Below are 15,369 nucleotides of genomic sequence, written 5' to 3'. Positions count from 1 at the left end.
AAAGCAGCAGGAGCTGAAAACTCAGTCTAATGCTTTTATATAAGGTTCCTCTGAAGCTTCAGTAATCAGCTGTCCCTTATGCAGCCTGTCTTGGAAATTCATTTAGAACATGTAAAAAATGTCAGAAGCAGATTTAACAAAATCACTGCCTTTTATTATTTGGTTTAAAAAAATTGTTTTATGCCAAGGTCTTGCCATGTGTAATACAGAAATACCAGTAAGTGAACACTTTATTCAGTGTATGGCCTTGAGATTAGCTCAGTTATTACAGTGTTGGTCTGTGTAGAAGCAGAATTTGAGATGCTGCCATTTCATTTTACAGCTCTATTTCTAGAATTGTTCAATTTGCAAAGAGTTTAAGAATTTTATTAGAAACCTTTACCAAAGTCCTTTGTTATTCTACTTTTTTTTACAGAATCCCTTTTTGCATGATTATTTCCTCCAGAAACGGGGGAAATAATATATCATGGGGAAACACATTGCTGTATTCAAGACAATAGAAAACCTCTTTGGAAATACACAGAGAAAGCCCCAAAATCAAGCAAAACTTCTGACACACAGGCTCATGCAACCACTGAAGCTTTTAGTTACTTTTCTATTGCTCATGTCATTGTTAAGTTCCCATAATGAGCTTTTAGTGCAAGACACTGCTCCAAAAAGTGCCTAAAACATGTTTTAATGTGAGCTTTTATTTTATTCTCAGCACTTAACTGGCTTGGACTTCAGACAGCATTTGAGGAGAGCTTACCAAACTCTTGAAAAAGATCTGTTCTGGCCACAGGAGTCTCTTTTTTGCCAAACTACGTTGTCTGAATGCAGTGTGTCTTTCTGAATCAGAATCCTCTCATTCTGGAAGGGAGAAAGCTGAACTTCTTGATTTCTTGCAAACTCTTAGCCTGCACGTTTAATTTGCTGGAAGGGTGCTCAAGGTAACATGAAATTTGACTTTATAAAGTGTCAGGCTTGATGGTGAGTAGAGCATATAATCTGTGATGCCCTCTAAGGAAGGCAGGAATTGGAGAAGCTGTGCATTAAATTGATCAGCATATCAAAAGTACGAGGAGCCAGAGCCTGGATTATTATCTCTCGACTCTGGTGTTCAGGCACACATTCACATGCACACAAAAAGTGTGGTGGCTTTTCCAGTGCTCACAGCTCCTGTCAGGGCTGCCAGAAACCTCTCCTGCTTTGCTGCAGCTCCCCTGCACCAGCAGCATCCCTGACCCAAATTGTTCAGCCAAAGATTTGAGAGCTTTTTTAAGGAGGCAAATGCGTTCCTAAGTTTATCTGCACGAAGCCTGTGGTTCCAGATCACTGGAGTTTCTGCTGTAAATGTGGTTTTAGCAGTGGATTAAGTCTCTCAGAAGTAGATTATGTTCTGTATGCAGTCATCCAAAGGCTGCGAGAATTTGTGTGGCGTGGGCTCGAGCTGAGTTGGGATGTATATTTTGTGTATTTTGGCACTGAGACACTCAGGAGGAGCATGAACGGCACGTGTGCCAGAGCTGCTGATGCTTTAAAGCTCCAGCACTGAGCAGGACAATAATGCTATTAAAAATATGTATTTTCTGTAATCCTTAAATCCCTTCTTAAGCCAGGAGCTCCAAGTGAGGTGGCTGTTCTTGGCACCACAGTCACAGTGCTGAGTAGTGTCATATTTCCTAAAATGAAGGTTAGATGAAAAGCCTGAACAAGCTAAGAGACTGAGAAATGCTGATCCAGTAAAATGTGCAGACTCACATTTTACTGTGTATTTCAAACGACCTTCATCAGTTCTGGTGTTCCTCAGAGCAGAAGAGGCAATTCCTTTGTACTTTGCTGCCTGTTGTCTCACTGTATTGCAGAGAAGTGCCATCTCTACAATAATGTTATTATTGATTATATTAGTAAAGAAGCCCCCTCTAGCCCATGTTGCACTTTTTACTCCAAGTCATAATTAGAAAAGGCTCCTTTGGCTGGCAATTAATGCTCTGACAAATGGTACAGAGAGAATGGTTGGGGAGGAAAGCAGCCCCTTATCATCCCTCTGCAGGGAAGGGAGCACCTGACACACAGAAAGGTGCCTCCAGTGCTCAAGCTTTATATGTTTGACCAGCCAGTATAACATTTCTTCCTTATCAGATCTTTTATGTGCCTCCTCAAATTTAATATTCCCTTTTCTTTGGTGTTGCAACTGCGTTCTTATCTGGGAATTTTGTTCCTGAAATAAAAATGGCAGTTCCTGAGTCTTAAATTGAATTGACAACAAGCCTGGGTTTCCTTGCCACAGAAATGTAAATAAGAAATGCCAGTGTGAGCAGATGATAAGGTCCATGTCTTCTTCTGTGTGAGTCCACAGCAAATATTTCTCTGGCACCCACATCACTCATTACGGGGCTAGAGATGTTGGTAACATCCAACAATACAAGAAAGATAATCTTATCAAAAGATAAGAGTGTAATTAATTTCAAATGGCAGAGACACCTCATCAGTATCATTTAACACCAACTTTCTGAAGCTGCTGTGCTGCAGTAATTAGTCACTAATGACTCTCACCAGCCCCTGTGCTTTGTTCTGATAGGAAGGTCACGTTTACTTGGCTGTCCTTAGCCAGGCTTTCCAGAACTGATAATAAGAATGGTGGATTTAGGGTTGGATCATGCCTCCTCTCAAGTATTGTTGCATTATAAACATGAGAGCGTATTTTTTTTTTCTCTTACTTAAATTTCTTAATTGTTTGAGTGCTTGAAGCTTATTTTCAGGGTGAACAGAAGTTCTGGACCACTGAATTTAAAATATGTTATTGACTGGCCTTGAATGGTGACTGGAGGTCCTTACATTAGTAATTATGAAATATTAGTATGAATATAATTAGTAAGTATGAAATATTTATTAGTCACAGTGGAGGCACCTTCCTTCAAGCATTCATAAATGGCATTTTTGTGCAAAAAATTCTGTGCATTGATGGAGGCAAAGACACGTGGGCTCAGGCAGATAACAAGAGCTGCTGCAGAAATTGAGTAAAAATCCTGGGGTACTGGTATGAAAAGTTGCACATTGTTTTGATGAATTAAGAATGGGCTGACAAGGTTTCAATTTGCATTTAGTAAAAATAAAATGCTGAGTTTTGCTCACAGCAATTAGGGAGTCCTTCAGCTTTCCACACACATGTCCATAAACTTAATTCTTCTTTATCCTGGATGCAGTTGAGCCAGATACTGAGCACTCTGCATCAAACTTTTTAATGGCCCTAAATTGTATGCTTAGCATAAGACCTGGAAGTTGATTTAGGTCCATATTTATAAATCTTTGGTTTGTGCTGAGATTGAAAGGATCTGAATGAATTCTTCACCACGTGGATTTGGAAAATGTGTTTGAAATGTGCTTTATGCATTGCTAGAGTTTGGTTTAAATGCATATGCCCTGGTTCAAGGCAACACACAAGGCCAGGTCTGGGGAGGAAGCTCAGAGCCCTGTTTTGTCCCTTTTCAAACTAGGGTGATCAGAAATAAGTTCAAAAAGGAGTTCTGTGATTTGTTTTTTGATTGAAGATTTTAAAAAGTTCTGTGTTAGCACTCCTAGAACTGATGCAGTTGCAGTCCTGGACTAGCAAGCCAATGCTAGAAGGAATTCTTAATATTTTTGGGTGTGCTCTAGGACCAGCATTGCAGATTCTGCTTGTGAGATGGAAGGTGTTTGTTCACAAATCCCTGGCCTTCTGTGTTGTCTTGAACCAGGGCACATGCACTTAAACCAAACTCCAGCAATGCATAAAGCATGTTTCAAACACATTTTCCGAATAGAATGTCTCAGCTTTTTGCAGGATAAATAAGAGAAATAACTAAATAAGTTTTGTCTTGTGATCCCACTATGCAGCCAAATGAAAATATACACAAATTGTTCACAAACAAAGAGTCTTATTTTTGGGGTTTTTTTCACTATTTAAATTCCCTTTTAAATGTATCTTGCCCAATCCCTGGAGACACTGAAAAAGTGCTCTGGTGTAGAAGATGTGGTCCTCAAACTGCAGCAGCTCTGCCAGATTTGTTTCTGTTCTGCTTCCTGGGTTCTGTGAGCACCAATGCGCCGTGCTGGGAGATCTTTGATAGAATTTGGCTGTTCTTTCCACGAAAGCAGGACAAAGGCTTGGTACACAGGGGGCCACTCCAACTTTATGTCTTCCATGGATTTCCCTGGCTTAAATTCTAGTTGACTCTCTAAGCTGCTTTTCCATTTAATTTGAGCAATTGGCACATGGCAGAAGAGGCTGACAGTCTGGAACCTCAGGTTTATTCTCTTCCCAAAGAACTCCTGTTTATGGAGCCTGAGAACAACTGGAGGTGTGACAAGCTGTTAGGCATCCTAAGTAAGTTATCACAGGGCATTTGATATATTGGTTTGAAAAAAGGAGCTCAGGCTGCTCTGGAATGGGTTGCTCAGTAATCCCAATCACGTCTCACTTCCAGTCCAGGCTTGTGTGCACATTGCCTTTCTTTATATCACTTTCTTTCATGAGGCTGCAAAAGCATTTTGTTCTTTAAACAACTTCCCAAAGCTTTTTTATCTGTCTAGAAAATCAGATTAGAAGGCTCTCTTTAATGTGAGGTAGCTGATTGCATTACATGTATCTGGATATGGTGGTGGGAAATACATTTGGGAATTAACAGCAGTTTTCTCACTTGCTAGAAAAATGTGTGCATTATGGACTTGAGTGAAATGTCCTAACTGTAAAGAATGAATAAGAAATATACAAAATCCTTAAACTTTTACTTCTTTCAAGTGATTTTTATCTAGAAATTGTTGATATCAATACTGTATTCCCTTCAGCAAGCAATGTTTCTCCCAGGCTAAAGCACTGGAGACATAATCTATCAAAAGCTATTTTTTACCAGATTGGAGTGGTGGCTATTTTTTTGCCAAATAAATAATGTTCACACTGAAATAGTTTGACAACAGAACACTGAACATAAATAATGTCTCTGTGGAAGTATTCCACACAGAGAAGCCTGCATGGATCTTTGTTGAGGTTTATTGTGGTTATACTCCCATCTGAAATGGGGTGTTAGTTTTGTCATCTTGGAAGCACTGTTGGCACTCTGATCTCTCCATTACTTGGAAGACAAAAATAAGAAATCTGTGAGAGCTCTAAGTGGCTGTGCTCCATTTTTAATTTTTTTTTTTAATTTTTCAGTATTGGATTTAATTCTCCATAGCTGCTGTTTTGGGCTGGTTAGAGGACTGCTCTGACTGATGCTGACCCTGTTCCCCTGCTAAGGGTCACCACTGCACAGCCTTCCTCGGTGTTCCCCATCATCCTCAGTGGTTGTGAATCTGTTTTAAGGCTGCAGTGGAACAGCTCTGCTTCCTAAATCTTGGAGCAGAGTTTTGGTAGTAAAATGTCTTCATTTTCGTTTTGCAATCATAAAATTTACTCTTTTTTCATCTGCTGTTTCATGCTTCCTAATTTAAACTATGCTTAGACCATAAAACTCCCTCTCATTTCATAGAAAAGCAAGTCAATTTCTTTAGCTATTGCCTGAATATAATGAAAAAAACCTGTAGCCCACAAATGAATGTGTTTGACTTGGTCAGCACAGAGTCTGACCTCAGTAAATTTACTCTAGGTTTAGGTCTAACTTGATTAAATTGTACACCAAAGTGGGCCAAAAGTCCAGTTTCTTTGAACTAAAATTTTCACTCTTTCCCAGAATCCTTACACATAATTTCAAATACTCTAAATGTGCTGTGTGGAGAGGGCAGCAGGCAGTGGGAATGAAGTTAAGCCATTTGCCATGCAGGGCACAGAGCGACTCGTTGCTTTTGTACAAAACGTCGCACAGAGTTCCTTTGCACAGTTTCCTGGTGCTGGGAGTAATTTGTATGCTCTGATGCTCGTGCCAGGGAACTCTCTTTGGCAAGAGCCACTTTGGGCCTTTGTGTGCCAAGGTGTGGAAAGCAAGTCCAGTGTTCAAAATAATTCCCAGTTTCTGGCCAGCGTTGCTGGAGAGCACTGGATGTGCTAAGAAGCTGGGACATTTGAAGGGATTTCAAAAGGTGGTAGAATTTGTAAAAGTTTTTGTCCTTCCCCTGCTGGAAGTCAGTGTTTGCAAATTGCTTTTTAAATGTGAAATGAAAGAATTTTCCTTAGTCGAAGCAACTACTTAAAGAAAATTACTGAAAGAGCCCAATGTGATTTGTGGCTATGAGAACAATGACAGCTTTCTGTGCCTGGTAGAGTTTCTCTGTTAGAGATTATAAAAATAATGTTATCTGGGCAAAACTGGGTTATCTACCAACCCCTCTCCCCAGTCATGCAGTGTGATAAAGTCAATTTACTAAACTGCTCTCACAGCAATGTTAGTGTTGTAATCAAGGAGGAAACTTCATGGGAAACAAAGATGAAACTCTGGACCTTCAGCCCCCTCTTAGTGACTGGTTAGATGAAACTGCCTCAACTCACAACAGTCTGGGCTCATTCACCTCTTGAGTTTTACTGACAGCATCATCTTAATTGGCCATTTTAACTTTACAAGCATAAGTCTTTCAGTGCAAGCTTTATAATTCAGCATGTTAGAGCTCTAAGTTAACTAAGAGTGGTTCTGAAGCAATAAAAATATGCAGTATGACATTTTACATTTACTAAATCCTGTCAAGCTACTGTCACCATGTTTCTGGCAATACACATAATCTCTTTACTCTCTTCATGCATATTAAGGAAAGAAGAAATAGATGTTTTTGTTAAGCTTCCCATGGCCAGGCTGGGGCAGGAGAAGCTGTTTGGTGGTGAGTAGTGCTGCATCTTCACTGCACTTCAGGCTCCTGTCACCCTGAACTGCTTTATTTCTCGTTTGTTTGAGTTACACCTTGAAACAGACCCTGCAGCAGCCCTGCAGGAATAAAAGACCTCAGGTTTGTTTGGACTGCAGAGCAAAACACAGCAGATTCTTGATAGCAAAAATATTTTTCCTCAGGTAATGATTACAGAACTCAATTTGATTTCTGATTGCAACTTTGTGTGAGATCTACATAGAGTTTGGGCTAGAAGTTATCAGAACGCAGCGACAATCGACAGGTGTATTTTAGCACTGCCTTTCTTCAATAAATCTGCACTTTTCTCAGTGCTTCAGAGTAACCCTAGCCCTTATCAGAGCCAAATCCTAACCCTTATCAAATCCTAGCCCTAATCATTAATATGATATATTTTTAATAATGTAATATAATGTAATATAATGTAATATAATGTAATGTAATATAATATAATATAATATAATATAATATAAAATATAACATAACATAACATGACATAATTAGTATAGTATAGTATATAATAGTTTAGTATATAATAGTATATAATAGTATATAATAGTATATATTATATTATAATATAGTAGTATATAATAGTATAGTATATTTTATATTATAGTATAGTGTATTATAGTATATAATAGTTTAGTATATAATAGTATAGTATAGTATATAATAGTTTAGTATATAATAGTATATAATAGTTTAGTATATAATAGTATAGTATAGTATAGTATATTTTATATTATAGTATAGTATATTTTGGTAGATTATAGTATATTATGGTATATTATGGTATAATATTGTATAATATTGTATTACATTACACTATATTACACTATATTACACTATATTACCTTACATTACCTTATATTACTTTTTAAAAATATATATTTTTTAAATTATATATATTATAATTATTTTTAATTGTATATATAATAATATATATTAGATTACATTACATTTTTATTAATATATTTTATAATATATTTTTATTTATATACATGCATATGAATATATATTACATAATTTAATATAAGGATATTAAAGCCAGCCTCAGCCTTGTGATGCATTGCTAAGGATGGCCAGAGAGCCCAGCAGGGCTCAGGGGTTGTTTACAACCTTGAACCATGATCTGCACAAAGACTGGGTACTGACAGTGCATAAAACATCCCAGTTCTGATTCTTCTGCTTCTGAGCACAGACTCTGAGACAAATGCTGTGTCCTCTAGTTAGAGAATGTGGTTATGTGAAGCATATCTTTGAGGCAGGGTTTTTAAACTGACTTTGTACATCGTTAATTTTACGTTCTGTCTAATAAGCTCTGTTCTAGATTAATCCCTAAAGGCCAAATATTATTGCTGTTACATAGACCCAATGTTCTTTTTTATAATTGGAAAGTTTCCTCAAGGAGAAGACAGTTTTGCAACATTCATGTTAGCTCTTCCAAGGAAGAAATCTGCCCACAAAGATGCTTATCTTGTGAACTTCTAGCCGTGTCCTTTTTTATTTTTTTTTCCTTTCCTGTAATTCTATTGTTCCAGTAGAGTGCAGCTGTTTCAGAGAGTGGAAAGTGATGATGTGTCCACAGAACAAGGAATGGTGCTGAAGGTCCTAGCCAGTAGTTCCAGCTAAGGAAGTGGACACAAGCCAGTAGAGGGTTTATGTAACTTCATCTCCTTTTGTGCTCAGCACTAATCCCTTTCTTTGTGATGTATGGTGTTTTGAAATTTTTTAACTTTTTTTTTTTTCCCCAATACTGATATAAATTTCAGGATAAGGAGTATGACTGCCTGGTTTATTTGATTAACAGTTTAAAGAAACCAGAAACAGCAAGCTTTGTCAGTCAGCAGGAAATGTTCCAATTCTGAGAAAACCAACCATTCCTTTTTCTGTTAACAACTGAGCAGTTATCCACTCCTGCTTTTCAGGAACACCCAAAAGTTGTCCTCAACTCCATCAGTTTTTGGAATAAGCAAAGGATGCCTGGAGCTGGTAAATTTTCCCTTGTAATACCCTTACTTTTATGTTTGTAGATTTACCCAAGTTTAGCCAAATTCTCCCTGTTGTGACACTCATTTGAATCCCAGTTAACTCCAAAATTTGTTTGGGATTTATGCTAGTTTTCCTGAAGGAGTAAATTGGTCCAATTGGTCCAAATTGGTCCACAGTCATCATGGAGGAAAAAAAACTACAAAAAAATCCACCAGAACACACAAAAAACCCCAAACAAAAACCAACCCCAAACAAACAAAAAACCACCACACCAAAACCCAACTAGAATATTAAAATCTAATGTTACCGCATTTGTGGATTCAAAAGGATAAATCACATAGTGATCCCTCCCTCTGAGGCTTCAGATTCTTTGGCCAAGTGTCTATTTTTTGGGTTTAGGATTTTTGTCCAACATGTGGGTAATTTGCTGGCCCATTCTTGAAAATGTAAGGCTTCCCATTACAGATAACCTGGGGTTTAGAAGCTATAATTTTGCAAATGCTACATTTTAATCTGCGTGCCTTTTCCCTTCCAAATCTTTCCTTCACGCCTATGTGGTCTGACTTGGTTCCAGAAAAAAAAATCAGGATTGTATTACATGTCTCTTTTTTCCCCCAAAGTTGGCCAGGACACTATTGCTTTTCTCCTGCATGGGAGTGTAATAATATCATCCACTGCCCTAAAATATCATGTCATTTGTAATCCTGGAGTATAAATCAGGATTCCCTTCTTATCACTCCTGAGAAACATTTTATAAATAATTGAACCTCCATGGATACAGAAAGAACCCTCCCCCATCTTTTTAATAAATAGATTTGAGATAGTTTATATGAAATCCTAGAATTTGAAAAATTCTTGTGTTTATTATATATGGTAAAATGACTTTCTTTAATCATCTCAAATCAGCTTGCATTTGAGCCTTTCCAACTAATTTAGGAGTTCTGTACTTCATTCTGTCAACATCAGAGAAAGCTTCTGTCCAGTTTTTCTTCAAAGGAATGCTTTTTGGAAGACCTTATGATTTTCAGCTCAGTGTTTTCCAGTAGACACTCATTGCATAAGCCTTCTGCTTTGATGGTTAGTGATGCAGGAAATCATGATGTAGCCTTGGGGCTCAGCCACTTCCTGTTCTTCCAGGATTGTGTTCTAAAAGGCAAACAGAACTTTCTAATTAGTTTATTATAGAAATACTTGAGAAAACTCTTTACTTGCTAATTTGAAGGAATTAGATCTGCAGTAGAAGTGCAAAAACCATTTCTGTGTTCATTTGCTGCAACTAGAACTAGGATGTGCTTTGGTGTAATAGCTATCTAAAATCCAAGCACATATTTCAGCTTCTGCTTTTGCAGGCAACTCGTAAATTTGTCTTTTAATAACTACTCACAACTCCTTCCTTTGGTTGCTGGATTTGGTTTTGGGGTTCCTTGTGATTCCATTCACTGCTGGGGAAAAAGCAGGATGGATTCAACTGGAATAAGAATTTATTTAACATGCAAATGCACGTGGGTAGGTATAGGTGGCCGTTGAATCTTAGTATGTATTGTATAGGTGGCCTTTGAGCCATAGTAAAATCTATGTATTGTATAAGTGGCCCATGAGTCTCGGTAAAATCTATGTATTGTATAAGTGGCCTTGCCCCAATCCTAGTTGTTCTTGATGGGCTGCAGCTGTGATGTCCTTAATTGGGTGGCAACTGTGGCTAATGAAGATAACTGGGATAAAAGGGGGTGGGTTGGCTGGTCAGGGAGAGCCTGGGTGGAGTCCTGATGAAGAAGCAGGAACAACACTGCTGTGAGGAGATGATCATGAGAAAACCACCCAGAAGGTATGGGACTCTAGAAATATGATAACAGCAGGTAGGTCTAGAATGATGACTGCTGGAGGAATGATCTTTAGGTCTTAAGTGAAAATAGTGGTTTTATACTTGGAGAGCACCAATTTGTTGCAGTTGGGCTTCTCAAGAAACATTCATTGGTGGAACCTGTGCCAGGTAAGAGCTCAGCTGAATTGGGAGCGAGTTTCATTGGTCATTGTGGAATAGCTTGTATCTGATCAATCCTATTCATACTTACGTGTAATTACATAATCTTGACCTAGATTTAATACATCCTCAAAGTTTTTATCCAAGACTTTGCATCTGGCAAGGGAGCCAGTGTAATTTGTACAGTAATTTGTAATATTTCTGTATTTTAGAAAAGCTGTCCTTTTAAAGAACATTCTGATGACCTCCTAAGAGCCTTTTCAATGGGAATTACCATGCTTTTGTACAATGTGCAATAGTGTTTCATTGTGTATGAGATGGTAGAAAATCACTCATTCTTCCCTCAGAGCTGCCACCAAAATTGGGTTTTGATTGCTAATGGATTGCTGTGAGATAGGGATAAAAGGTCAATTGATATGGTCGTGGAATAATTGAGACAACCTTTCTGAGGGATGAGCAGGCATTTTTATTTCTTTATTTCACCTTTCTGAGAGATGAGCAGGCAGTTTTATTTCTTTATTTCACTGATGCAGGAATAAGGCAGAATAAGTACAGTTGGTGGCTGAAACGGAATTGTCGGTCAGGGATTTCTTGGTGCTCAACTTACACCCATAAAATTGTATTCAGCAGACGTGGAAACTCTGCAGTCAGCTTAAGCCACCAGTGGATCTCACACTTCCCACTGTTTCCTGTTAATTAAAACCCAGCAAATGCACACATTGTGTTTGCTTACACAGATTCTACGAAGCATTAAAAAACTCGAGGCGTGTTAATGGCTCTAAATTTAAAACTCATTAGCCACTGCCCTATTGACCAGCTAAAGAGATTTTCTCAGCACTCCTCTGGGCCAGCACCACTTCATTCTGCCAGGGAAATAGAGAAATGTTTGTTGGCTTAGCTAAAAATGTTTGGCAATGTTGGCAACATCCTTGGGTGAGATAGGGAGGGTGCCCACTCACTAAAGCAGATCTGGCCCAATTAAAGATATTGCCTCTCTTTTTTTCTTTTTTAGAATGCAAAGGAGTTTTTTTGTTGTTGTTGTTTGTTTGTTTTTTTTTTTTTAGTCAAAACACTTGTTTAATCTTATGTTTACTGCCAGAAGATTTGATTCTTTTTTATGGTTTAATTGGTAAAAGTGTATGATTGTGTGTGTGTGCGCGTTGTTACAACCAGGATTCTGGAAAAGCCCCTTCAGAGCTGAATCTTGCAATAAATTGATAAATACAGCTTTTTATTTTTCTGAAAATGGTAAGGTTTGTAATTCATTTCCTGAAGGCTGACCCAGTGTTTTGTGAATTGTGGCTTCATCAAATGAAACAGGACCACTGAGCATTTTGAAGAGAAATTTTGCAATATCAGAGCATTGCCTGTTTCCAGATAGAACTTAACAGTTTCTGATGAAATGTCTTTGAGATCTGATGAACAGAAGGCTTAAAGTACCATCCATGAAACACATATGCAGTGAGAAAGCTATTTTGACATGACACCTTGGAGTAAAGTCCTTGGAACAGCAGTTCCAAATCTGCTTCTCTGGCTTTTGACTTGTACCATTTAAACTTTTCTGTTAACCATCAATCAATCAGTCAAAAAAGCAAAAATAGCTGCAGTTTGGACTAAATAATGGAATCTCAATCATCTGAAATGATGAATATTTTATTATTTTCAGTTCATTAATATTTACAGGAACCTCCAGTAATCAAGATCCAAAAAAAAAAAAAAAAAAAACGGTTGTTTGCAGTGATGCTCAGAAAGGCCCGAATTGTCTTTACCCAGAACTGACTTATTCTACTGTCTTTATTTTGTGAGCTTTTGGTCTTCAATTCATGCACGTTCTACATAAATTCACTGAAGTTATTCAGTGCAGAGCTGAGCAGAGAGAATTATAAATATTGCACCCAAAAGAAAACACGAGCTGACAAAACACAGGTGGAAGGTGTTGGCCATGCAGGTCCTTACCTTTTTCCTGTTCCTCTCCTTCCATGTGCCTAGATCATAGATGAAGAGGAAACCCAGTTCATGAGCAATTGTCCCGTGGCTGTGACTGAGAGCACACCCAGGAGGAGGACACGCATCCAGGTGTTTTGGACAGCTCCTCCCGCTGGGACAGGCTGTGTCATCCTGAAGTAAGTATTTTTAAGCCTTTTTAAAGTAAAATTCAGTTAATAAATTGAATACTTAATTGGAAATAATGGAGTTTTTAATTCTTTTTTTCTTTTTGGATGCATTTTACTAAGTCTGGTTCTACTTGCAGAGTGAAATGTTAGCAATTTAAAGCCTCAATATTCAAAAGGAAGTCCAAGCCTTCAATAAGCATTGAGTCAGCAACCTTAATTGAACTTATTTGCCTTCAGTTTCACGTAAAAAAATCCCCTAAAAGTTCTTGAGTTTAAAATTGCATTCCTCTGGTGGGTAAAAAACAGGCTCTTTGTTGGGATGGATAATAAACATGTTCTGCAAAGTCATGATTGTCTAAATGGACCTTTATCAGAAAAACCAGATTTATTTAGAGGTGAATGCTTTCATTTCAGGCCTAGTGATCATTTACTGATATTTTACTATTATTGCACACTCTCATGTGGAATCATGCTTTTCAAGCAGTAAATAAAGATAAGTCTCTATGTATGTTTACTTTGATTTAGGGTCACTCATTAGTCTGGAGAACTAAAGAGTGCCAGAGAAATGCTGTCCTGTCTCTTAAGACTTTGGTCAAATATTCATGGGCAGTTGGGAATCCTTTGCTTGTTTTGAATCCATGTCTGGGAGAAGCCTTAAAAATTGCTAAGACGTGCCCTGCAGAAGTATTTCAAAGAGGCTTTTCAGTGCTGGGGATGGTGACTTTTAGGCTTTTAAGGAAATGTTATCTCAAAGGTTGTGCTGAAGATAGTTCAGACCAATTCAGGAAAATGGTTTTTTTATAATTGCAATTGATTTGTGAATTGAAAGAATCCCCAGTTTTTCAGCTCAAGAATACCCTTACAGTCTTTTCTTTAGCTCAGCACAGACACGTGCACATTAGGCTGGAACAAAACCTGGAAATAAGTTTGGTAATGTTTATAGATGGAGTTTTTTGAGTGTTCCTTTGGCAATCCAGAAGATTCCTTGAGTCTTGCTGAGCTTTTTATCAGTAAAGCTCCTTGGTCTTCCCCCCAGGACTGACCCCCTCTTAGCTGTATAACCAATATTGCTTAGGGCACTTGCTATTTGAGTAAATTAATAATAAAGTGATGATGCTTTATAAAGAGACAAGAGTTAAAATTTAATCCAGTAATGCTATTCAACAACACAGGTTGATAGATCTAATTTTTTTCCATTACTGTCCTAAATAGGATTGCAATGAGAGAGAAAGATGTTTATGACCAGCTATTTACAGTGTGCTGTGGGTGTCTTTGGTGTGTATGTGCTGCTGGAAAGTTGTAAAGTACCTTTCAGGAAACATTAAATGACAAATAAGAGTTTCCTCCCAATGAATGCTTTGTTGGCCTCAGGAAGTAAGGAACAGCTCCATGCCCAGGACTGTTTAAAGAAAGAATGACCATTATTGAGAGTTGCTGATGCCAGAGATGAACCTCAAAATGTGGCATTTGTTTGTGCTGCAGTGCAGCCCCTCCATGGGCCCATGCATAACAATCACTCCTGGCATTAAAAACATTCATATTTTCTCTTTTGCATGTAAAGATTTGGTGGCATCTGAGTTAGAGTTTGTCATCAGCCTTCTTCACAAACCTTCTTTATGGTCCTCTCCCATAGAATAGAATGGAAATTTTGGAAGTTATTTATACATCATTATTGGAACATCAGCATTAGAAATAATTATTTCATGGTTATCCTAGATGATAAAAGAAAAAATCTAAAAGCAAATATTGAAGAGTTAAATCCGAACTCATAAGGGAAAAACTCTGAAACCTTGAACTTTAGGGGAAGCAAACCCTCTGTGTTTTTCTTTCTTCTGTATGTGATGGGAGTGAAAATATTTTTTTAATAGTTCAATACATATCTGTGGTGGTGTTCGCAGGGGTCTCAGGATGAGGGAAGAGATGAGAATCTTTACTCCATGTTTCAGAAGGCTGATTTATTATTTTATGATATATATTATATTAAAAGAAAAAAATATATAGAAACTATGCTAAAGAAATAGAAGACAAGATTACATCAGAAAGTTAGCAAAGAAAAGAAAAAGAATGATAATAAAATCTTGCGACTGACCAGGGAGTCTGAGACAGCTGGACTGTGATTCGCCATTAATTAGAAACAACCACATAAGACCAATCAAAAATGTACCTGTTGCATTCCACAGCAGCAGAAAATCATTGTTTACATTTCATTTCTGAGGCCTCTCAGCTTCTCAAAAGAAAAAATCTTAGCAAAAAGATTTTTCATAAAATACGTCCATGACAGACATCTGTTTCAATCCTTACAGACTATGATATCTTTGTTTTAGGATTTCCAAAACAGAATGGCAACATTTTGGAGCCTGTTCTGGATCATGAGGATTTACTTTTTTCCCTAGCCTTGATCTGCTGACTTCAATATATTGAAAAGTTAAACGTAGTCACAAGTTAAATGTAACTGACCCATAAAAACTTATTGCAGTTTCAGTGCCAAATAATGCA

At 37.6% G+C, this 15,369-nt stretch overlaps 1 protein-coding gene across 1 annotated transcript in view; it reads left to right on the top strand.

Moving 5' to 3' along the window:
• The window catches only part of SPON1 (spondin 1), a 181,503-nt gene that overhangs the window by 22,052 nt on the left and 144,082 nt on the right, over positions 1–15,369 (top strand). The window contains exon 3 of the mRNA XM_054283667.1: positions 12,749–12,882. Coding sequence (XP_054139642.1) covers positions 12,749–12,882 — 134 coding nt within the window. The remainder of the gene's footprint in view (positions 1–12,748; positions 12,883–15,369) is intronic.

Source organism: Melozone crissalis, unplaced genomic scaffold, assembly GCF_028551555.1.
Source record: "Melozone crissalis strain CALT ecotype California unplaced genomic scaffold, PUWL_Pcris_2 ptg000038l_1, whole genome shotgun sequence".
Lineage (NCBI taxonomy): Eukaryota > Metazoa > Chordata > Aves > Passeriformes > Passerellidae > Melozone > Melozone crissalis.
Note: the sequence above shows the minus strand (reverse complement) of the source record. Positions and strands in the feature narration are given on the sequence as shown.